Source organism: Melospiza melodia, chromosome 7 (assembly GCF_035770615.1).
Source record: "Melospiza melodia melodia isolate bMelMel2 chromosome 7, bMelMel2.pri, whole genome shotgun sequence".
NCBI classification, from domain to species: domain Eukaryota; kingdom Metazoa; phylum Chordata; class Aves; order Passeriformes; family Passerellidae; genus Melospiza; species Melospiza melodia.
The window spans coordinates 30542521-30566436 of record NC_086200.1 but is presented as its reverse complement, the minus strand read 5'-3'; the positions used below and the strand labels follow the sequence as shown (position 1 = coordinate 30566436).

Below are 23916 nucleotides of genomic sequence, written 5' to 3'. Positions count from 1 at the left end.
AAGACTCTGCTCTGTCCGTTCTGGGGGTGCCACTGCCCTCACTGCCCCTCAGTGACCGTGCCCAGGTCGGGTTTGGGGTGTCCTGACTCCCCTTCAGCAGGAAGGGGACCTTGGGGCTGAACTTCCAGAGGGAAGGTGGGTGCTCAGTGCCCCTCTTCCCCTCCCAGGGTGTGTCAGGTGCCACCTTTGCACACCCCCGGGGGCTCCTGCAGCCCCTCGGTGCGGGGACAGGGCTGTCCTGCCACCAGCAGCCCCCCCAGATGTCCCCAGGAGCTCGGGGACAAAGCCATCCTCACGTTCCAGCAGCCACACTCCGGAATAAATGGGATCAGGCAGAGCCAGATCCGAGCTTCATCCCAGAGCTTCATCTTCATCAGAGACTGATTTGTACGTGGGCACTGTGGGACCCCCACCCACCCCCGTGACAGGGACCCCGCACCCAGTGCCCACCCACCCCGAGTGGGGCTCTCCTCACCCATGGCCATCAACTTCCCTCTCATCAAGGCACCCCCTCTAATTGCTGAGCAGCCTCTGGTTAATTAACACCCTCACAGAGGGGTTGGGGGGCCCGGGGGGGGCTCTGGGGCGTCAGGGAGAGCTGGACAGAAACCCAGCCCCCCCCCCCCCCATCCCAATTAGCATTCTGTGCACATGCCTTAATTAACCTCCTCAAATATTAATGCTGGCCACTGGGCTCAGCAGGGGCTGGGGGGCGTGAGGGGGGGTCTCAGGCCGTGTCCTCCCAGGTGTGTCCCCCACTGCCCAGCTGTCATCACCCCCAGCGCCAGGCGGGACCCCAAAAAGGGACCCCGAGAGTAGGGACCCAAAAAGGGACCCCGGGGAGAGGAACCTTTGTTCTGGGCACAGACAATGCCAGGAGGGGACTCGGGGCAGGGCTGAGGGGGGTCCCAACCTCCTGCCCCCCGTGCGGTGCCTGAGCCCCCCCAAACCGCGCGGCCGGGGGGGAGCAGAGCCCCCCGCGCCCCCCAGGAGCTCCCCGCGGTGGGTGACGGAGATTGGGGGGTCCTCGCTCCCCCCAAAGCCCTGCAGCCCCCAGCCCCGTGTGGATCCATGGCTGGGCTCTGGGCAGGGGTCCCCCCATTTCCCGCTGTGACCGGGGAGGACCCGCCCGGTGTCACTGGGGGCTCCCGCCGTGTCACGGTCCCGGTGCCCCCCCGGTGTCACTGGGGGCTCCCGCCGTGTCACGGTCCCGGTGCCCCCCCCGCCTCTCGGGCTCCCGCCCTCGCCGTCCCTGCCGCCGTCCCCCCGGTGGTCTCGCCCCCCCCGTGCCGGTGCCCCCGGCGAGGCGGGCGCGGGGGGGTTCCGGGGGCTCCGGTCCGCGCCGCGCGCGGCGGCGACACAAAGCGGCTCCGGCGGCGGCGGCGGCGGCGGCGGGGGGGGGTCCCGGCGGGTCCCGGTGCCGCCGCTGGGTCCCGGCCGTCCCGGTGCCGCTCCCCGCCATGGCCAAGTGGCTCCGGGAGTACCTGGGCCGGGGGGCCCGGCGCTCCCCGCCGCGCCCGCCCCAGCCCGACTACAGCGGGCCCGGGGGCCCCCCCGGTGCCGCCGCCGCCGCCTCCCCGCGCCACCGCCTCGTGCGGGTGGGGGGCGCGGGCCCGGGGGGCGGCCCCCGCCGCCTGCAGCAGGTACGGCACCGGCGGGCACCGGGGGGCACCGGGGGGCACCGGGCGGGAGCCGCGGCCAAGCGCCAGGAGCGGGGAGGGCGGCGGAGGAACGGGGGGGGCTGGGGAAGGGGAACGGGGGTACCGGGAGGAGCGGGGGGGTCGGGCAGGTGTGAACGGGGGGGTGAGGAGCGGAGGGGATGGGGGGACACAGAGAACGGGGATGGGCGAGACGGGGAGCGGGGACGGGGACCCAAAGCGGCCGGGATTGAGGACCGGGAGAGCGGGAACCGGGAACGGGGCAGAGCCAAGGGGGCGGGGGGCAGCCGGGGGGCAGCCGGGGTCACCGGAGGGGGAACTGGGGGGCGGCTGGGGGTGATGGAGGCACCGGGAGAGGGGGAAGGGGAGAAGGGGAGAGGGGCTGGGGGACAAAGGGACCGGGTGGGCGGGAGCGGGCACGGGGCTGGGGACACCCGTGCCGGGGTGTGGGAGCCCCAAGGGTCCCGTGAGGGCACCCCGGGACCGGGGGGCTGCGGGGGGGGCAGTGGGGGTCCCGTCCCACCCGAAACCCCCCACCCAGGGCCCAGGTGAGAGCGAGTACTCGGAGCCCTTCGAGGGCGAGCAGGACCCGGCGCCCGAGGGCGGCTGCGACGAGGAGGCCACAGGTGGGTGGTGACACCCCGGGCCCCCCCAGCGGCCCCGCGGGGGTCCCGGGCGCTCCCACGGCCCCGTTGCCCGTTCCCCATCCGCAGGGTGCCCGCGGCAGGGCGAGGCCCGGCGGGTGCGGCCGCGCCGGGGTGCCCAGCTGTACGACACCCCCTCCGAGGAGTGGGACACGGCCGGGGACGGCCCGGGGGCACCCCCGGCCCGCCAGAGCCGCCTCCCCCGCGACGACGAGCGCCCGGCCGACGAGTACGACCAGCCCTGGGAGTGGAAGAAGGATCACATCTCACGGGCGTTCGCAGGTGACGGCGGCCCCGGGTGCCACCTCGGGGTGGGCGCTGCTCCTGGCTCCCTCCTCCTTGTGGGGACACCCCCAGGGTCCCCCAACCCCACATCCCGCAGCTTCCATGGGTATCCGACCTGGATCTCAGCATCCCCCAGCATCCTGGGGTCCCCCCGCCATGTCCCCCTGCCACCCCGACACCCCGCGCCCCCCATGGGTACCCCCCAGAGCACCCTGTCCCCAGCAGTGGGACACCAGGGCGGCACAGAGCCGCTCTGGGATATCCCTTTGAGCCGGTGACGCCCCTTTGTCCCCGCAGTGCAGTTTGAGAGCCCCGAGCGCTCCCCCAGCCTGTCCCGGGCGCTGCCCCGCTCCCCCCGCGGCCCCCGGCCCGCCTGCCCCCCCAGCCCCGGGCACGTGGACACCTCGCTGCCCCTGGAGAAGCAGGCGTGAGTCTGGGGGCGTCCCAGTCGCACAGCGTGTGACAAACGGGGACAAACCCGCCGGGGAAGGTCCCCAGGGGTGGCTCCTTGTGGGTGTCCCTTGGTGTGGTTGGGCCCTTTGACATAGGGGTGTGGACGGGCCAGTGGCGTGGGTGAATCCCATGGGGTTGGGTGCCCTACGGGATAGTTTGGTGGCCCATGGCATGGCTGGGTGCCCCACAGCATGGTTGGGTAGCCCATGACATGGTTTGGTGCCCCATGGTGTGGTTGGTTGCCCCATAGGATGCTTGGTTGCCCCATGGCATAGTTGCGTGCCCCATGGTGTGGTTGGGTGCCCCACAGGATGTTTGGGTGCCCCATAGCATGGTTGGGCGGCCCATGGCATAGTTGGGTGCCCTGTGGTGTGTTTGGGTGCCCCATGGCACGGCTGGGTGGCCTCATGGCCCAGGGGATGCCCCATAGTGTGGCTGGGTGCCCCATGGCCCAGGGGGTGCCCCGTGGCCCAGGGTGTGCCCCATGGTGTGGTCGGGTCCCCCATGGCCCGGGGGGTGCCCGTGTGACCCCGCTGTGCCCAGCTGGTACCACGGCGCCATCGGGCGGGCGGGCGCAGAGACGCTGCTGGCGCTGTGCCGCGAGGGCAGCTTCCTGGTGCGCGACTGCGAGACCAGCCCCGAGGACTACTCGCTGTCCCTCAGGTGAGCAGGGACACGGGCACAGCCGTGCCAGGGGCCGTGCCAGGCTGGGAGTGGGGCTGGATCCGTGTTTGGCTGTGCCAGCCCCAGTGGGGATGTGTTGGTGTGTCCCCATGCATGGCACAGGCTGGATTTGAGCTGGGTAGTGCCAGCCCCTGCCCCTGCTCTGGATGGGGTCCCCATTCCTGACCTCATCCCCATTGCTGTCCACATCTGTGCCCCAATCTCCACCCCAGTCCTCACCCCTATTCCCATTCCCGTCCCCATTCCCATCCCTCTCCTTGTCACCGTCCCTGTCCCAGCCTCCTCATCCCTGTCCCCATCCTCATCCCTGTCCAGATCCCCACTTTATCCCAATCCCCATTTTACCCCATCACATTATCCCATCCCAATCCCATCCCAATCCCATCCCAATCCCATCCCAATCCCATCCCATTCCATCCCATCCCATTATCCCATTATCCCGTTATCCCGTTCCCATGCCTCATTTCCCGTTATCCCATTCCCGTTCCTGTTCCCGTTATCCCATTCCTGTTCCCATTCCTATTCCCATTCTCCTGTTATCCCGTTCCCGTGCCTCATTTCCCGTTATCCCATTATCCCGTTCCCGCTCCTGTTCCCATTCTTGTTCCCGTTATCCCGTTTTCCCGTTATCCCGTTCCCATGCCTCATTTCCCGTTATCCCGTTCCTGTGCCTCATCTCCTGTTATCCCATTATCCCGTTCCCGTGCCTCATTTCCCATTCTCCCGTTATCCCGTTATCCCACACCTCATTCCCGTTATCCCGTTATCCCGTTCTCCCGTTATCCCGCGCCTCATTCCCGTTATCCCGTTCTCCCGTTCTCCCGCGCCTCATTCCCATTGTCCCGTTATCCCACACCTCATTTCCCATTATCCCGTTATCCCGTTCTCCCGTTCTCCCGCGCCTCATTCCCGTTATCCCGTTATCCCGTTATCCCGTTATCCCACATCTCATTCCCGTTATCCCGTTCTCCCGTTATCCCACACCTCATTCCCGTTATCCCGTTCTCCCATTCTCCCGTTGTCCCGCAGGAGCAGCCAGGGTTTCGTGCACGTGAAGCTGACGCGGACCCGGGAGCAGCACTTCACGCTGGGCCGGGCCGGGGCCGCCTTCCCGTCGGTGCCGGCGGCCGTGGGGCACTACACGGCGCGGGCGCTGCCCGTGCGCGGTGCCCGCCACCTGTCCCTGCTCTACCCCGTGGCCGTGCAGCCCCTGTGAGCCCGGGACCCCCGCCCGCGCCCCCCGCCCCATTAAACCGCCCTGTCCCACCGGGCTGGGGACGCTGTGCTGCCTCCGAGCGGGATCTGGGCATGTGGGCACGGGGGCATTCGGGACAGGGGTGGGGACAGAGAAAGGGGACAGGAGTGGGGACAGGGAGGAGAAAGGGATGGGATGGGATGGGATGGGATGGGATGGGATGGGATGGGATGGGATGGGATGGGATGGGATGGGATGGGATGGGATGGGATGGGATGGGATGGGATGGGATGGGATGGGATGGGATGGGATGGGGATGGGATGGGATGGACTGGGAATGGCACTGGGATGGGATGGGATGGGATGGGATGGGATGGGATGGGATGGGATGGGATGGGATGGGATGGGATGGGATGGGATGGGATGGGATGGGATGGGATGGGATGGGATGGATGGGATGGGATGGGATGGGATGGATGGGATGGGATGGATGGGATGGGATGGGATGGGATGGGATGGGATGGGATGGGATGGGATGGGATGGGATGGGATGGGATGGGATGGGATGGGATGGGATGGGATGGGATGGGATGGGATGGATGGCATGGCATGGATGGCATGGCATGGATGGGATGGGATAATGGGATAATGGGATGGGATGGCATGGCATGGCATGGCATGGATGGGATGGGATAATGGGATAATGGGATGGGATGGGAGGCTAAGACAGGGAGGGGGACATGGATAGGGATGGGTATGGGGACAGGGACTGAAATGGGGACAGGAACAGGGACAGGAATGGGTCCCTCTGGTGCACCTGGGCACTCAGCTCTGCGCTATCCCTGGAGAAGGCAGGACAAGGTGGTGGCACTGCCACTCCGGGGAGGGCCCGTGATTCCCACCCCCAGCACATCCCTCGGGTTCTGGGTGACACCATGGAGTCCAAGGGACAGCAGAGTGGCTTCCCCTGAACGAGGGGTCCCTGTCACCCCTGTGGCACAGTGACCACGAGCTGCCCACACGCTGTGGCCCGTGGGGCACCGGATGGCAGCGGGTGGCAGCGGATGGCAGCGATGGCAGCGGATGGCCCGGGGGTGGGGGCACACAGAGCACGCCGAGCCGGCTGACAGGATGCTGCCAAACACCTTTTTTGGGGGGTTTCCTGAGGAAGGCAGAGCCGGGGGAGGCTGTGAGGCGCCCTCAGGGCCGGGGGGGCAGGGGAGGGCCCCGTGCCCGCTGCGGCTCCACCTGGTACGGGCTGATCTCCGGCTGGGGGGGCGGCGGCTTTGGGGGGCCCCGCGCCGAGGGGGACCCCACGTTCAGGTAGATGGGCGAGTCGGGGTGCACAGCGCCTGGTGGGGGTCACTGCTGTCAGCCAGCGCCCTCGGGGGACACACGGGGTGCCCGGAGTGGGGCACAAGCTGGGGGGGTTTGGGGTCAGTGGGGCAGGCGGGCACGGGGGCGTTTGGGTGTCAGGGAGGGGATTTGGGGACAGGCTGACCTGGGCTCCTGTGACAGCAGCGCTGGCCGAGCAGGGCCAGCCCCAGGAGAAGGACGATGCCCCCCAGGCTCCCCAGGCCCGCCAGGAGCGCCCAGAGCAGAGCTGCAAGCACAGCCAGGGTCACCCCTGCCCGGGGACACCGGGGGTGCCGGGGTGGAGGGCACAGCAGGGACAGGGGGGAGACAGGGGGGACACAGTTACCTGGCTGATGTCCTCCGAGAGCCGCTGCGGTGAGGGGAAAGAGTCAGAGATGTCCCTGTCCCTGTTCCCATCCCTGTCCCAGTCCCCGTCCCTGTCCCCATCCCCGTCCCCGTTCCCATCCCTGTCCCTGTCCCCTGTCCCTGTTCCCATCCCTGTCCCCGTTCCCGTCCCTGTCCCTGTCCCCTGTCCCTGTCCCCATCCCAGTCCCTGTTCCCATCCCTGTCCCTGTCCCCGTTCCTGTCCCCCCTCACTGTGGCCACCCAATTTCCCCCCAGAATCTCCCCCAAAGGACCCCGCCCACGGTGCTGGGGACCCTCAGTGACCCCCCAAGCCCCTCGGCGGTGCCACCTCCCCTGTCCCCCCGCTGTCCCCGCTGTCCCCGCGGTACCGGGGCTGACGCGGAGCTCGGTGCCGTTGCCGGTGGCCGTGTCGTGCCGCGGGATCTCCAGGGTCACCCGGCACAGGTAGCGCCCGCTGTCGCTGCTCCGCACCTGCGGGAGGCTGAGGGTGGCCCGGGGGGGGTGCCAGGCCAGCCGTGCCCCCCTCGGGGCACAGAGCGGCGGGGACAGGGGGGTGCCGAGGCGCAGGCGGGTGGCACAGAGCGCCCCGAGCCCCCCGTCCCGCAGCCACTCCATCCGCAGCAGGACCTCGCCCTCGGCCACCTCCACCTGGCACTGCAGGGCCACCGTGTCACCCGCGGCCACCCGCAGCTCGGCCGGCTCCTGGGTCACCCGCAGGGCGCCCGCTGTGGGGACAGCCGGGGTCACAGGGGGATGGATGGCACCCCCAGGACACCCGGGGGACGGGGGACAGGAACGCTCCAGGCTCGCTGCCCACGCGTCCTTGTCACCTCTGACCACACACCCCATCCTGTCCCCCACCACTGTCACCTTCCTGTCCCCACTGATGCTGTGTACCCCCCACCGGTTCCATCCTGTCCACCCCTGCCACAGCCGTGTCACCCACTCTGTCCCCATGCCTGTCCCCCACTCTGTGTCCCCAGCCCCTCTCTGGTCTCCCTCCCAGGACAGATGTCCCCCCCTCACCCCTGGTGTCACACGGGGGCCAGCCTGAGCCCTGTGCCCCCCTGTTGTCCCCTGGGTGGCCTGTCCCCAACCCCACAGCACCGCCACAGGGTCCCAGGCGCTGTGTCCCTGTCCCCGCTGTCCCCACTGTCCCCGCTGTCCCCGCTGTCCCCGCTGTCCCCACTGTCCCCCAGCCAGCCTTGTCCCCCACTCACCTCCAAGGAGGGGGATGAGGACCCCGAGCTGCCACATCCCCCCTCCGGGGCCAGCCCAGCCACCCCCTCGAGGGGCTGTGTCCCCAAGGGGTCCCAGCCCCACGCTGTGCCTGTCCCCAAAGCCTCCTGGCCCTGCGCCACCCGGGCCAGCTCCTGTGACACTGTGGCTTCCGGCCCTGTGAACGGGGGAGGTGACAGGGACAGAGAGTGGCACCAGAGCAGGGGAGAGATGGGGACATGGGGGCGGGCTGGGGATGGGGATTTGGGCAGGGATGGGGACAGGGATGGGGACAATGATGGGGACAGGGATTTGGACAGGGATGGGGATGGGGACAGGGAGAAGGAAAGGGACAGGAATGGGGGCAGGGATGGGGACGGGGATGCGATTGGGGACAGGGATTTGGACAAGGATGGGGACAGGAATAGGGACAGTGATGGCAGGCAAACGGGGACAGTGATGCGGTTGGAGACAGGGATTTGTTCAGGATGGGGACAGGGATATGGGACAGGGATTTGGACAGAGATGGGGACAGGAATGGGGACAATGATGCGATTGGGGACAGGGATGGGGACAGTGATGGGAACAGGGATTTGGACTGGGATGGGGACAGGGAGAGGGAAAGGGACAGGAATGGGGACAGTGATGTGATTGGGGACAAGGATTTGTTCAGGGATGGGGACAGTGATGGGGACAGGGATATGGGACACCATCCAGAGCGAGGACAGGTGCCAGCACCTCCTCAGGCTCCCCTTTGATCCTGGCCCCCTCCAGCCTGGGGGGAGCCCCGTGGGGATTTCCTCTGACCCCCCCAAGCAGGGGAGCCCCTCCTGCCCCGAGTGGGCTGGGGGGGGCTCAGACTTCCTGATCTGGGACCCCCCCTCACTGTGACCGTGTCCCCACCGTCCCCCCCGCGGGACAATGTCCCACCGCTCCCCTCGGCCCCAGCGCTCCCCACGCGCGGGGGTCGCAGCCTCCCCTCCCGGACTACAACTCCCATCGTGCCCCGGGGCGCGGGGCGGGGCCGGGAGCGGGGCGGGGCCCCGGGGGCGGGGCGGGGGCGCCGCTCCCCCTTTGTTGGTGTCGGCGGGGCCGAGCGCGGCGGGGCCGGCCCGGAATGGGCGACCAGGTACGGCCCGCACCCCCCGGCACCGGCGGCAGGAACCGGGGCACCGAGCAGCGACCGGGAGAGCCGGGAGTGAGGGGATGGAGCGGGAGGGGCGGGCGGGATGGAGGATGGAGCGAGGGAGGGATGGAGAGAGAGGGGATGGACGGGTGGAGGGAGGGAGGGAGGGAGGAGGGAGGGATGGAGAGGGAGAGATGAAGGAAGGGCCGGAGGGATGGAGGAAGTGGGGATGGAGGGATGGAGGAAGTGGGGATGGAGGGGTGGGAAGGAGGAAGGGATGGAGGAAGAGGAAGGAAGAGACGAAGGAGGGATGGAGGAAGTGGGGATGGAGGGATGGGAGGAAGAGCAAGGGAGGAAGAGAGGAAGAGGGGATGGAGAAGCAGGGATGAGGAGCGCAGGTGTGGAGGATGGATGGATGGATGGAGGGCTGAGGGGTTCAGGGTGGCGCCGGAGGGGTGCAGGAGGGCTGTGGGGGGGCACAGAGGGGAGCGGGGGGCTCGGGGCTGGCACACTCACACTCACACTCACACTCACACTGCCAAGTCATGGCCCCGCCATGCCGGGCAGCCCGGCCGGGTCCTCGCGGCGCCTGGCACGGCCCGGCACGGTCTGGCACGGCCCGGCACAGCCTGGCACGGCCCGGCACGGTCTGGCACGGCCTGGCACGGCACAGCCTGGCACGGCGGGCCAGGCCCCGGGGGCAGCGCGGGCCCCGCGGGCACTGACGGCCGCTGCAGGGCGCCGGGCAGGAGTCTCTGCGCAAGATCATCACCACGCTCGCCGTGAAGAATGAGGAGATCCAGAACTTCATCTACTCCCTCAAGCAGATGCTCCAGAACGTGGAGGTAGCCCCGGCCGCCCCCCGCGCTCCCCGGGGCCCCGCGGGGCCGCCCCCGCTCAGGCCCCGCCGTTGTGCCCAGGCCAACTCGGCGCGGGCGCAGCAGGACCTGGAGGCCGAGTTCCAGTCGCTCTACGCGCTGCTGGACGAGCTCAAGGAGGACATGGTGATGAAGATCAAGCAGGAGCGAGCCAGCCGCACCTACGAGCTGCAGGTGAGACCCAGCACGGAGGCCACGCTGTCCCAGAGCCCCCCTGGCCTGGAGCCCCCCAGCCCAGAGCCCCCCAGGCCTGAAACTCCCCTGGCCTGGAACCCCCCTGACCCCAGAGCCCCCTGGCTCGGGGCCCCCCCATCCCAGAGCCCCCCCCGTCCCAGGACCTGCCCAGCCCAGAGCCCCCCAGCCTGGAACCCCCCCAGCCCAGAGCCCCCCAGCCCAGAGCCCCCCAGCCCGGAGCCCCCCAGCCCGGAGCCCCCCAGCCTGGAGCCCCCCCAGCCCAGAGCCCCCCAGCCCAGAGCCCCCCAGCCTGGAGCCCCCCCTGGCTCGGGACCCCCCCAGCCTGGAACCCACCCAGCCCAGAGCCCCCCAGCCTGGAGCCCCCCCAGCCCAGAGCCCCCCAGCTCGGAGCCCCCCCTGGCTCGGGACCCCCCCAGCCCAGAGCCCCCCAGCTCGGAGCCCCCCAGCCCGGAGCCCCCCCTGGCTCGGGACCCCCCCAGCCCGGAGCCCCCCAGCTCTGCCCTCCCTCCCGGGCAGGCCCAGCTCGTGGCGTGCTCCAAGGCCCTGGAGAGCTCCGAGGAGCTGCTGGAGGCGGCCAACCAGGCCCTGGGCACGGCCAACCACCAAGACTTCTCCCAGGTGGGTGCCCGCGGTGCCAGGGGTGGCCCTGCCTTGCTGTCCCCACGCTGGGGGTGTCCTGACCCCCCCTTGCCACCCGCTCGATGCCACCCTGGGCTTGGCACCCTTTTTCTGTCTGGGCTGGCTGTGCCTGGCGGCGCTGGGTGGGAGAGGGGACACCCGGGGTGACACCAGGGTGACGCAGAGGGGCACCATGGCAGGGCCACGGGGCACAAAGGGTGCTGTGCCAGGGGTGCTGTGCCAGAGGGGTGCAGGGGTGCTGTGCCAGGGGAACCGGTGCGGGATGCAGGGGTGCTCTGGGATTTGGGGATGCTCTGGGATTCAGGGATGCTGTGGGGTGCAGGGATGCTGTGGGATGCAGGGATGCCCAGGGATGCTGTGGGATGCAGGGATGCTCAGGGATGCTGTGGGATGCAGGGATGCTCTGGGATGCTGTGGGATGCAGGGATGCCCAGGGATGCTGTGGGATGCTGTGGGATGCTGTGGGGTGCAGGGATGCTGTGGGATGCAGGGATGCCCAGGGATGCTGTGGGATGCAGGGATGCTCAGGGAAGCTCTGGGATGCTGTGGGATGCAGGGATGCTCTGGGATGCTGTGGGATGCAGGGATGCTGTGGGGTGCAGGGATGCTCAGGGATGCTGTGGGATGCAGGGATGCTGTCCCGCTGGGTGCCACAGCTGGTACAGGTCCCGCATGTGCCCCCTGTGCCCGGCTCTGCTGCCTCACTGCTGCTTTTTTCTCCTCCTCTTTCCCCCTGCGCTCACAAGGCGGCCAAACAGATCAAGGATAGGTACGGCCCCCCCGAGCCCCCCACCCACTAACCCTTCATCTTCCTCCTCCTCCTCCTCCTCCTCCTCCTCCTCCTCCTCCAGCCAGGGCCGCACAGGGCTGGTCCCGAGGGTGCTGGGGTGCCCTGTTGGTGCTGGGGTGGCCCTGTTGGTGCTGGGGTGGCCGTGCCCACCCTCCCCAGGGCCCAGCAGGGCAGGGGCGTGCCCGGCCCCCCTGAGCCCTGTCCCTGTCCTGGCACAGTGTGACGATGGCCCCGGCCTTCCGGCTGTCGCTCAAGGCCAAGGTCAGTGACAACATGAGCCACCTGATGGTGGATTTCGCCCAGGAGCGGCGCCTGCTGCAGGCCCTGGCCTTCCTGCCAGGTACTGCCAGGGCAGGGGGGCACGGGGGCACGGGGCAGGGCACCGGGGAGGCTGGCACGGCGTGGGGATGGCGCCAGGGATGGGGGCAGGATGAGGGGTTTGGGTGCTGTGCCCAGGGGGGCGGCGGGGGTCTCTGGGTGCCGGGGGTGCCACGCTGAGGTCTGTGACTCGCTGAGCTCGTGGGGTGCCCTGGGGGTGCCCGGGAGTGCTGGGGAACCCCTGAGCGGCAGGGAGGGGGGACACTGGCACGGCTGCTCCTGCGGGCAGTGCCCAGCGCCCCCGAGATCGACCTGGCCGAGTCGCTGGTGGCCGATAACTGTGTGACCCTGGCCTGGAGGATGCCCGACGACGACAGCAAGATCGACCACTACGTGCTGGAGTACCGCAGGACCAACTTCGAGGGGCCCCCCCGTGCCAAGGAGGACCAGCCCTGGATGGTCATCGAGGGCATCAAGGGCACCGAGTACACCCTCACCGGTGAGGGCACGGGGTGCCGGGGCCGCCCCAGGCTCTGCAGGGCACGCGGGGGTGGCGGTGCCCTCCTGGTGACCCCGCTGTGCCCGCAGGGCTGAAGTTTGACATGAAGTACATGAATTTTCGGGTGCGGGCGTGTAACAAGGCGGTGGCGGGCGAGTTCTCGGAGCCGGTCACTCTGGAGACCAGAGGTGGGTCCGGGGGGTGCCCGCGTGCCCCCCGTGCCAGCCCTGTGGGGTGCCGGGGGCCCGGGCACCGCTGACAGGGGCTGTCCCCAGCGTTCATGTTCCGGCTGGACGCCAGCACGTGCCACCAGAACCTGCGGGTGGAGGAGCTGAGCGTGGAGTGGGACGCCACGGGCGGGAAGCTGCAGGACGTCAAGGCTCGTGAGAAGGATGGCAAGGGCAGGACGGCCTCCCCTGCCAACTCCCCTGCCAGGTAACGCCGCCCCCGGGCCCCCCTGCACGGCCCCTGGGCCTGGCAGTGCCAACCTGCCCTGTCCCCGCGTGCCAGGGTGGTGCAGTCGCCCAAGAGGATGTCCCTGGGCCGCGGGGGCCGCGATCGCTTCACTGCGGAGTCCTACACGGTGCTGGGTGAGAGGGGCACCCAGGGGCACGGGGGTTTGGGCACCCAGGATAGGGGGCACTGGGGTACCAGGCCTGGGGGGTTTGGGCACCTGGCCTGGGGGGCTTGGGCACCCGGGGGTGCTGGGTGAGAGGGGCACCCGGGATGGGGTGTTTGGGCAGCCGGTGTGGGGCACTCGGGCACCCATCGGTATGGGGGTTTGGGCACCCAGGCTGGAGGGTTTGGGCACCCAGGATGGGGGGCACTGGGGCACCTGGCCTGGGGGATTTGGGCACCTGGACTGGGGGGGTTTGGGCAGCCAATGGTGCTGGGTGAGAGGGGCACTTGAGCTGGGGGATTTGGGCACCTGGGCTGGGGGGTTTGGGCACCCAGGGCTGTGACTGAGGAGGGGGCACCCAAGAGTGCGGGTGAGGAGGGGGCACAGAGGGATCCAGAGCACAGGAGGCACCCAGGGGAGCAGGGGGATGCCCTTGGCAGGGTGGGCACAGGGTGAGGCAGCCGCGGGCGGCCCGGGCAGAGCCGTGGCCGTGCCCAGGGGATGCCCCGGTCCCAGGGGACACCCTGACAGTGCCCAGGGGACACCCCTGTGCCAAGGCACACCCTGATGGTGCCCAGGGGACACCCTGACGGTGCCCAGGGGACACCCTGTCCCAAGGCACACCCTGCTGGTGCCCAGGGGACACCCCGGTGCCAAGGCACACCCTGATGGTGCCCAGGGGACACCCTGTCCCAAGGCACACCCTGATGGTGCCCAGGGGACGCCCTGGTGCCAAGGCACACCCTGCTGGTGCCCAGGGGACACCCTGATCGACGGGGACGAGCACTACTGGGAGGTGCGCTACGACCGCGACAGCAAAGCCTTCGGCGTGGGCGTGGCCTACCGCAGCCTGGGCAAGTTCGACCAGCTGGGCAAGACCCCGGCGTCGTGGTGCCTGCACCTCAACAACTGGCTGCAGGTCAGCTTCAGCGCCAAGCACAACAACAAGGCCAAGGCGCTCGACGTGCCCGTGCCCGACTGCATCGGCGTCTACTGCAACTTCCACGAAGGTGGGGCTGGGCTGGGGTGGCACCTCCCTGGGCATTGGCACCTCCCTGGGCATTGGAACCTCCCTGGGCATTGATACCTCCCTGGGCATTGGAACCTCCCTGGGCATTGGCACCTCCATGGGCATTGGCAGTTCCCTGGGCATTGGAACCTCCATGGGCATTGGAACCTCCCTGGGCATTGGAACCTCAATGGGCATTGGAACCTCCATGGGCATTGGAACCTCCCTGGGCATTGGCAGTTCCCTGGGCATTGGCACCTCCATGGGCATTGGCACCTCCATGGGCATTGGCACCTCCCTGGGCATTGATACCTCCCTGGGCATTGGAACCTCAATGGGCATTGGAACCTCCATGGGCATTGGCACCTCCCTGGGCATTGGCAGTTCCCTGGGCATTGGCACCTCCATGGGCATTGGCACCTCCCTGGGCATTGGAACCTCCATGGGCATTGGCACCTCCCTGGGCATTGGAACCTCAATGGGCATTGGAACCTCCATGGGCATTGGCAGTTCCCTGGGCATTGGCACCTTCCTGGGCATTGGCACCTCCATGGGCATTGGCACCTCCATGGGCATTGGAACCTCCATGGGCATTGGCAGTTCCCTGGGTACCAGTGTAGGCATTGTCACCATCATGGACATAGTCACCTCCATGGGCATTGGCACCTCCCTGGGCATTGGCAGTTCCCTGGGCATTGGAACCTCCATGGACATTGGCAGTTCCCTGGGCATTGGCACCTCCCTGGACATTGGCACCTCCATGGGCATTGGCACCTCCCTGGGTACCGGTGTAGGCATTGTCACCATCATGGACATAGTCACCTCCATGGGCATTGACATCTCCCTGGGCATTGGCACCACCATGGGCATTGTCACCTCCATGGGCACCAGCATGTCCATACTCCAGCATGGACACGAATGTCCACCATGGGCATCGCCACCACCATTGTCACCACTGTGGCCATTGTCACCTCCATTGTCACCACGTGGCCATTGTCACCACCCCGGGCACTGTGCCAGGGCTGTGCCCACCCCGTGCCCACCTGTGCCCCATCCCCACAGGTTTCCTGTCCTTCTACAACGCCCGCACCAAGCAGCTGCTCCACACCTTCAAGGCCAAGTTCACACAGCCCGTGCTGCCGGCCTTCATGGTAAGCGGGGGCAGGCCCGGGGGTCCCGGGGGGCTGCCAGGCTGCCCGCAGCCCCCTGAGCCCGCGCCGTGCCCCCAGGTGTGGTGTGGCAGCTTCCAGGTGACCTCGGGCCTGCAGGTGCCCAGCGCCGTGCGGTGCCTGCAGAAGCGCAACAGCACCGCCAGCAGCTCCAGCCTGCCCTGAGCTGGGCACGGCACTGAATGTACCCCCCTGCCACCCCCAGCGCTGCCCAGGGGCTCTGCCAGCCCCAGCACTGCCCGCCGGGCGCTGCCAGCCCCGGGGCTGCCCACGGCCCCCCCACTCCGTGCCCCCCGTGTCACGGGGCTCGTTGCCCCCCCAGCACCGAGAGCTGCTTCTGGCCTGGAGAATAAATTGGGATGTAGGTGTGAGCTGGCCGTGGATGGGGCACGGGGGGCATTCGGGGTCCCTGGGACGGGGCGGGGTGGGCACAGGGTTCTTTATTTGCAAACATGAGGGGGGTTCCCAAACCCGGGGACACTGGGGACACCGGGGACACTGGGGACACTGGGGACACTGGGGACACCGGGGACTCTGGGGACTCTGGGGACACTGGGGACACTGGGGACTCTGGGGACACTGGGGACTCTGGGGACAGCTTTCCCTGAGGGTGAGGGGGGTCCCGCTGCCCCTGCTGGTACCAAGGGGGTGTCCCCAGCGTGTCCCCATCACTGAGCCCGGCGCTGCTGCAGCTTCCTGCGCAGCTCCCTGAGCACCTCCTGGCTCCTGCCTGTGCCAGGGAAGGGGGGGCCGTGAGCACCTGGCAGAGAACCCAGAATCCCCCTCCCCTGCCCCCAGGAACCCCCCAGGAACCCCCCCACTCCTCCCCATTGCCCCCCGAGGCCGTGACAGGACCCGGTGTCCCCATGCTGCCACCCCCTGCCCCACCCTCGTGTCCCCTCATTGTGTTGGGGGGTGCCAGCGGGGTCGGGGGGTCTCGGTGTGGGGGTGCCCCCTCCCCTCCCCTCCCCGCGGTCCCGGGCGGCCTCACCGGGGTCGTTCATGTAGAGCTGCTGCTCGGGCACCAGCCCCAGACCCGGGGGGCTCCTGCCCCTCCTCGGGGCCGCCCTGGGCACGGCTGCAGCCGGGGCAGGGTCCCCCTCTCTGGGCACGAACTCTGGGGCAGAGGGGGGGGGGTCACGGACCCTCCAGACCCCCCTGAGCCCCCCCAGGCTGAGGCACCCCAGCAGCTCTGCCCCCCAACTCTCCAGAGCACCCCAGACACCCCCCAGCCTCCCACGGCTGCTCCCAACACCCCAATAGTGTCCCCAACACCCCAATAATGTCCCCCGACACCACAATAGCACCCCCCGACACCCCAATAGTGTCCCTTGACAGCCCAGCAGTGCCCCCCGACGCCCCAATAGTGTCCCAAACACCCCAATAATGTCCCCTGACACCACAATAGCATCCCCCGACACCCCAGCAGTGCCCCCCGACACCCCAATAGTGTCCCTTGGCAGCCCAGCAGCGTCCCCCGACCACCCAATAATGTCCCATGACACCCCAATAGTGTCCCGAACACCCCAATAGCATCCCCCGACACCCCAATAGTGTCCCAAACACCCCAATAATGTCCCCTGACACCACAATAGCATCCCCTGACAGCCCAGCAGTGCCCCCCGACACCCCAATAGCGTCCCCCGACCACCCAATAATGTCCCATGACACCCCAATAGTGTCCCGAACACCCCAATAGCATCCCCCGACACCCCAGCAGTGCCCCCCGACAGCCCAATAGTGTCCCTCGATACCAAATAATGCCCCCCAGCACCCCAGCAGTGTCTCCCGACACCCCAATAGCATCCCCCGACACCCCAGCAGTGTCCCCGACACCCCAATAGCATCCCCCGACACCCCAATAGTGTTCCCCGGCCCCCCAGCAGTGCCCCCCAGCCCCCCGTGCCCCCAGCCGTGCCCACCCAGCTGGGAGCTGTACTCGGGCTCCAGGGGCCGCAGGCTGCCCTCGCTCCTCCGCACGAAGAACTGCACCACGTCTGCCAGCGACGAGCAGCGGTGCTGGGGACACGCGGGGCTCACTCGGGGACCCCCCTTGTGCCCCCCATCCCCTGCCCTCCGCCCCGCGCCCCGCGTGGGGGTCCCACGGCCTTGGCTGCAGCTCTTCGGGGGTCCCAAACACGAGGGGCTCCCTGTCCCTTCTTTTGGGGGTCCCAGGTCCTTGAGCCCCAGCCCTCGGGGGACCCCAGCCCCTTGGTGCCACCCTGGGGGTGCCCAGCCCTGGGCTGGCACAGCCCACACGGTGCCAGTCCCTCGGGTGACCCCAAGGGTCCCACCCCGGGGGCTCAGGGGGTGCCCGGGGTTGGGGTCCCTGTCCCCAGGGCCAGCCCCGCCCTGTCCCGTGGCACTCACCGGGCTCTCCAGGTCGATGAGGTAGCCCCGGGGCTCCCTCTTCACCCTGTAGTGCTTCAGCACCGCTCTCCTGCGGGTCGGGGGGCTCAGGGGCTGGGCACCCCCCTTGTGGGGCACTCGCAGCCCGCGGGACACCCCTCACACAGGGACCCTCCCCTGGGGCCACCCTCCGAACCAGGACTCCCCGAGGGTTCCCCGTTCACCCTGGGACCCCGCACCCCATGGGGACCCTCACTCCGTGCCACCCCCGTCCCCCTGGGGCCCCCCTGCCCGGTGTCCCCGGCACGGACCCGCTCAGCTCCTGCCGCGTGGTGACCGAGACGCCCTGGCCGTGTCCCCCGGGCCGCAGCAGGAGATTCCCCCCGGGCGCGCTCAGCTCCAGCAGCAGCTCAGCCTCGGCTCGAGTCACCTGGAAAAAACAGCTGGGGACCCTGGGGACCCCCCAATGTCACCACAGCCATCCCCTGCATTGGGGACCCCCCAATGTCACCACAGCCATCCCCTGTCCTGGGGACCCCCCAATGTCACCACAGCCATACCCTGCATTGGGGACCCCCCCCCCACTGTCACCCCCAGCCCTGCCCAGCCACACTGGGCCACCCAAGCTGGGCCGTGCTGGTCCCCAGGGAGGATGGGGACCCCCCCAGCCCCCGACACCCCCAACTCACGGCTCAGAGGGGCTGGGGGACACGAGGCTGGTCGGGGTCACGGGGGTGGCCGGACACACGGGGGTGGTCGGGGTCACGGGGGTGGTCGGTGACACGGGGGTGGCCGGGGTCACAGAGGTGGCCGGTGACACGGGGGTGGCCGGACACACGGAGGTGCCCCTGCGCTGCCGCTCCTCCCGCAGAGCCTCCAGCAGCTGGGAGATGTGTCCGGGCAGCAGCGCCAGGTCCGGGGGCATCCTCATCTGCGGGGGGACACGGGCAGGTGGCACTGAGGGGTCCCTGTCACCCCCGGAGCCCCGGGCAGTGCCGCACCCACCTTGGCCATGGTCAGGATGAATCCTCGCCACATCTCCTGCATCTCCCAGCTCTTCATCTGCCAGGGGGCACAGGGACGTGAGGGTGGCCTGTGCCCTGTCCCTTGTGCCCCACACAGGTCTCCACAGCCCCGTAAACCTGGCCCCAAATCCCCAAACCCGCCATCCCTTGTACCCCCAAGTCCGTCCGCTGTGCTCTCCAGTCTCCCCAGTCCCAAAATCCTGTGTCCCTAAATCCTTCCCTTACCCCCCTGCAGCCCCTGTCCCAAAACCCAGTCCCCTCATCCCCCCAGTCCTGAAATCGTGTCCCCTCTGTACCCCAGATCCCCCCTCCAGGTACCCCCATTGCCCCCCCGGCTGCCCCTCACCTTCATTGTCACCTCTTGTCCCCTCAGCCTGAGGATGAGCAGCCCGTCCTTGGCCTGCACGGTCACCAGCTCGCCCAGGTCCAGCAGCTCCAGGGGCTGGGGGCACCCAAGGGTGGGACCCCCGGCCCAGGGACACCCCCACCCTCAGCAGGGTCCCCCCAGTGTCCCCTGAAGGTCCCATCCTCGGGGGGCCCAGCCCAGGGGGGTTTATGGGGACGGGTCCCCAATCCTGGGGGGGTTCACCAGTCCCAGCTTGGGGAGGGGGCACAGGGGTCCCACCCTGGGGGGATCCTGCCCCAGGGGCATCTCCAGGGCACGGGCAGGAGGATGGAGGGGTCCCAATCTTGGGGGTCCCAGCCCCAGCAGATCCCAGAGGTCCCGGTTTGGGGGAGCCCCCCCCAGTCCCACCCGAGGGTTCTTGTCCTGGGGGTCCCACCCTGAGGGGTCCCAGCCCGGGGGTGTCCCCAGCCTCGGGGGGTCCCGCCCGGAGGAGCCCCGGTACCTCCTGGTCCCGGGGCCCGCTGTAGAAGGCGAGTTGGAGCCCCCGCAGCCCGGCCCAGACCCTCCGGTAGCCCTGCGGGGAGGGACGGGCTCAGTTCCGCACCGGGAACCGGGAACCGGGAACCGGGAACAGGGAAATTGTACCGGGAACAGAGAATCGGCACCGGGAACAGGGAAACGGCACCGGGAACAGGGAAATTGTACCGGGAACAGGCAAAAGGCATCGGGAACAGGGAAACGGCACCGGGAGCCGGCACTGGCATCGGCACCGGGCTCGGCAGGGAGCACAGACGGTGGTCCCGGGGGGACAGTGCCCAGGAGTGCCGGGTGCGGTCCCGGGGTCCCCGGGTACCCCCGAGGGTCGCTCTTGGCGCTCGGCCCCGGGGGTACCGGGGTCGGTCCCGGGGGTACCGGGGTCGGTCCCGGCGGTGTCGCCCACCTGATCACCTGGCCCCCGCTTCTCCACGAATCCCTCGTAGTAGTGCCGGGCGCGGGGCCGGGTGCCCCGGGGCAGCGGCACCGGCCGCTCCATCCCCGCCGCCGCGCAGGAGTCGCCGCCCGCAGTTCCCGGTACCGGCCCCGCCCGGCGCGGGGCGAAGGGCGGCGGGGGGGAGTCCCGGCGGGGCCGGGGCATCCCCGGTGCGGGGCCGAGCCCCCGAGTCCCTCCCCTCGCACGCAGCAGGTGCGCCCCGACAGGCTCCCGTTCCCGGTGTCCCGGTGCCCCTCCCGGGGGTCCCGGCCGGGCTGGGGGTCCGTGACCGGCGCGGGCTGAGCCCCCCCCCGTCCCCCGCCCGGAGCGGCAGGTGCGGGGCCGAGCCCGGCCGGTTCCTGCCCGTTCCCCGCCCGGTGCCGGTGCCGATGTCCCCCCGTTCCCGTTCCCGGGGCCGGGGCGGCGGGCGGGGGTCCCGCCGGTGGGTGGGGGGGGTGTCCGTGTGTCAGCGCGGGGCTGAGTCCCCGCGTCCCCCCCGCCGGTGCTGCAGGTGCGGGGCTGTCCCGTCCCCCCCGTTCCCCCCCCCGGTGCCGGTGTCCCCTCGCCCCCCCGGGCGGGGCGGGGCGCCCGGGGCCGCCCCATCACGTGTCGCCGCCGCCGCCGCCGCGCGCACCGGGGGGAGGCGGGAGCGGCGGGAGCGGCGGGAGCGGAGCATGGCAGGTACCGGGGGGCGGGGGCGCACCGGGCACCGGCTCCGGGAACCGGGAACGGGGAACGGGGAATCGCACACGCACCGGGCACGCACCGGGCACCGGACACGTACCGAGCACGCGCACAACGGGCGCGCAGCGGGCAGCCCGTACCGGGCACGCACCGGGAACCGGACACGCGCGCACGGACACGCGCCCCGGGCGGGGACGCGCACCGGTCACTGCCCCCCGCCCCCGTACACCCGGGGCACGCGCGTGCACCTGCCCGAGCGCGCTCCCGCGGGACCTCGGTGGGGACATCCCGGCCCCGCGTCCCTCAGCCCGTCCCCGTCCCCGCCAGCCGTGTCCCCGCGCCCGCAGCCCTTCACTGCCACCCTCCTGTGCCCTCACCCCCCTGTCCCCGTGTCAGCGTCCCCCCTCCCACCCCCGAGTCCTCCTGTCCCCGTGTCCTGCCCCTCCATGTCCGTGTGTCCCCTCCGCGCTTGTGTCCCGGTGTCCCCGTCCGCAGGCAGAAACCAAGGGGGGACCCGAGGGAGCTCTGGGGGGACACCCGGGGCGCTGTCACACCGTGTCCCCCCCGCAGCGCTCGCGGCCGCCTCCCCCGGCGGGGACGAGGGGCTGGAGGAGGATGAGGATGAGCTGGAGCCGGGGCTGGACGAGGCCGAGGCCGAGCCGGAGGTGGCCAAGGCGGCGGGGGCGGCCCGGGGGGCGGTGCTGACCCGCAGGGGCATCACCCTGAGGGTCCTGCTCCGAGATGGGCTCCTGGAGCCGGGCAGGGGCGTCCTGTCCATCTACTACCTGGTGAGCCTGGGCACAGGGACAGGGGACACGGATGGGGGACAGGGAGAGGGATGGGGACAGCGAGAGAGATGGAGACAGGGAGAGGGATGGGGACAAGGGAGAGGAATGGGGACAGGGAGAGGGATGGGGACAGGGAACAGGGATGGGGACTGGAAATAAGAAGAGGGACAAGAAACAGAGGTGGGACAGGAGACAGAGATGGGGCAGGAGACAGAGATGGGGCAGGAGACATGGGACAGGGAAAAGGAAGGGAAACAGGACACAGGATGAGCACAGGGGATGTGGGATGAGGACAAGGGACAGTGATGAAGCTGAAGGAGAAGTAATGGGGACAAGGGGATGTGACTCCCGCCATTGTCCCCAGGGCAAGAAGTTCGTGGGGGACCTGGGCTCGGACGGGACGATCACCTGGCAGGAGACGGGGCAGGTGTTCAACTCGCCCAGCGCCTGGGCCACGCACTGCAAGCGCCTGGTGAACCCCGCCAAGAAGTCGGGCTGCGGCTGGGCCTCGGTGCGCTACAAGGGCCAGAAGCTGGACCAGTACAAGGCGGCCTGGCTGCGCAAGCACCAGCCCAACGTGCCGCCCCCCGACGAGGTGGGAGCGGGCTCGCCTCCCCCCGGCACCCCCAGCGTGCGGGGCGAGCTGGGTGCCAGCCCCGTGTGCCCGCAGAGCTTGGCCAGCGAGGGCGAGGAGGAGGAGCTGCCCGAGGATGAGGAGGAGGAGGCGGCCAGGGAGGGTCGGCTGGCGGTGCCGGAGCCGGCGGCTCCCAAAAGGCCGGAGGAGAGGAGCAAGAAGCAGCAGGGGAAGGGCCCGGCGGAGCCGGCGGGGACGGGTGAGCTGCCGAGGGGGTGCCGGGGGGCCCGGGCGGCCCGGCCGCGGTGACGGGACCGTGTCCTTGGCAGATGGAGGCAGCGCGGGGAAAAGGCTGGAGGTGAAGCCCCGGGTGCCCGTCCGCTACTGCACCCTGGGCACCCGCGACTCGGCCAGGTAGGGACACCGAGGGGACCGCGGGGCAGGGCCGGGGACAGCGGGGACAGCGCGGACAGCGGGGCCGTGGCTCTTCCAGGAACCCCCAGACCCTGGTGGAGGTGACCTCCTTTGCCGCCATCAACAAATTCCAGCCCTTCAACGTGGCCATCTCCAGCAACGTCCTCCTGCTCCTGGTGCGTCCCCTCCCCAGGCCGGGACATCGCCGATGGCGCTGGGGACACCTGCAGCCAGCGGGGTGTCCCTTGTGCCATTATTTTCGTGCTAAACCGCCGATTTTAACGTTTCCTTTAGGATTTCCACAGCCACCTGACGCGGAGCGAAGTGGTGGGGTACCTGGGGGGGCGCTGGGACACCAACACCCAGCGTAGGTGGGGTCCGGGGGGTGGGGGCGGCCCTGCCGTGGCCCGGGGGTGTCACCAGCCCCGTGTCCCCGCAGTGCTGACCGTGCTTCGAGCCTTCCCCTGCCGGACCCGCCTGGGCGACGCCGAAGCCGCGGGCGCAGTGGAGGAGGAGGTGAGGGGCAGATCCAGCCTGGGGGGCTCTGGGGGCTCTGGAGGCTCCGCACCCACGGCTTGTGCCCCCCCAGATCTGCCAGAGCCTGTTCCTGCGGGGGCTGTCGCTGGTGGGGTGGTACCACAGCCACCCCTTCGGGCCGGCGCTGCCGTCCCTGCACGACATCGACGCGCAGATGGATTATCAGCTCAAACTGCAGGGCAGCGGCAACGGCTTCCAGCCCTGCCTGGGGCTCATCTGCGGTACGTGAGCCCCCCGGGGCTGCCCGGGGCCGGGGCTGCTGCCACCCCCCTGTGCCAGCCCCCTCTGTGCCCACAGGGCCCTTCTACCACGGCAACCCCGGCGTGGAGTCCAAAATCGCGCCCTTCTGGGTGATGCCGCCGCCAGAGGTAAAGTGGGGGAGGATTTGGGGTGGGGTCCCCCCATCTGGCATCCTCGGGTGCCCCCAGGGTGGTGCCAGGTGCCAGAGCTGTGGGGTGACCCCTGCCTGGCTCCCCCATCCCACAGCAACGGCCCAACGACTACGGGATCCCCATGGATGTGGAGGTCACCTACATCCAGGACGGATTCCTCACCAACGACGTCGTGCAGGAGATGGTGAGAGAGCAGTGGGGACCCCCAAACCCCCCGAGCCCACTGGGGGCAGGCTGGGGCCCCACCACCTGTCCCCATCCTGCCCTTAGCCCTGCTGATGGTGGCAGTCCCTTCTCCAGCCCCCACTGGTGCTGCAGGTTTGGGGTCCCCCTGCCTGGCTTTGGGGCACCCCCAGGCCCGCTGCCCCTCTGTCCCCCCTCCAGACGCTGCTGGTGGAGTTCTACAAGGGAGCCCCCGACCTGGTGAAGTTCCAGGAGCTGTGGAGTCAGGATCAGACCTACCTGGACAAGCTGAAGGTGGGAAGGGCTGGCGGGGCAGGGGGCTTTGCTGTTCCCTGCGCTGGAATCAAGCGGGGATCCCCCCTCTCAGGGCTCCCTGGCCTCCCGCACCCCCAAAGACCAGAGCTTCAGCCACGTCCTGGAGCAGATCTTCAGCCTGCTGAAGCTCAGCGGGTGAGGGCCCGCGGCCCCTCGCTGGGACCAGGCGCCTCCCGCAGCCCGGGCGGGGCTCGCAGCCCCGGGGCTCTCCCGGGCCCGGCCGGGGCAGCTCCCGGAG

The 23916-nt window shown here is 69.6% G+C and overlaps 4 protein-coding genes across 4 annotated transcripts; 3 read left to right on the top strand and 1 right to left on the bottom strand.

The window, feature by feature from the left end:
* Nucleotides 1–1460: 1460 nt before the first annotated feature.
* Nucleotides 1461–4940, top strand: SHD (Src homology 2 domain containing transforming protein D). Its single transcript, XM_063160718.1, has 6 exons — nt 1461–1643; nt 2200–2284; nt 2372–2584; nt 2885–3014; nt 3584–3703; nt 4754–4940. The coding sequence occupies exons 1-6, from the start codon at nt 1461–1463 to the stop codon at nt 4938–4940; spliced, it is 918 nt and encodes a 305-aa protein (XP_063016788.1).
* Nucleotides 4941–8934: 3994 nt separating this feature from the next.
* Nucleotides 8935–15472, top strand: FSD1 (fibronectin type III and SPRY domain containing 1). The gene is made up of 13 exons (XM_063161131.1): nt 8935–8988; nt 9723–9830; nt 9906–10037; nt 10575–10676; nt 11444–11466; nt 11706–11827; nt 12095–12304; nt 12394–12492; nt 12580–12739; nt 12815–12894; nt 13682–13933; nt 14995–15083; nt 15162–15472. Exons 1-13 carry the CDS (start codon nt 8977–8979, stop codon nt 15264–15266), a joined length of 1494 nt encoding a protein of 497 aa, XP_063017201.1. The 5' UTR covers nt 8935–8976; the 3' UTR covers nt 15267–15472.
* A 180-nt stretch (nt 15473–15652) lies between these two features.
* STAP2 (signal transducing adaptor family member 2) lies at nt 15653–19956 on the bottom strand. Its single transcript, XM_063161328.1, has 10 exons — nt 19762–19956; nt 19324–19395; nt 18822–18917; nt 18456–18512; nt 18140–18381; nt 17762–17902; nt 17472–17541; nt 17024–17120; nt 16093–16218; nt 15653–15831 (listed from the first exon to the last, which is right to left on the bottom strand). Exons 1-10 carry the CDS (start codon nt 19954–19956, stop codon nt 15770–15772), a joined length of 1158 nt encoding a protein of 385 aa, XP_063017398.1. The 3' UTR covers nt 15653–15769.
* Nucleotides 19957–20465: 509 nt separating this feature from the next.
* Nucleotides 20466–23888, top strand: MPND (MPN domain containing). The gene is made up of 11 exons (XM_063161327.1): nt 20466–21263; nt 21628–22096; nt 22167–22251; nt 22331–22427; nt 22546–22618; nt 22691–22767; nt 22841–23009; nt 23086–23156; nt 23275–23364; nt 23565–23657; nt 23731–23888. The coding sequence occupies exons 1-11, from the start codon at nt 20466–20468 to the stop codon at nt 23815–23817; spliced, it is 2109 nt and encodes a 702-aa protein (XP_063017397.1). The 3' UTR covers nt 23818–23888.
* Nucleotides 23889–23916: the final 28 nt, after the last annotated feature.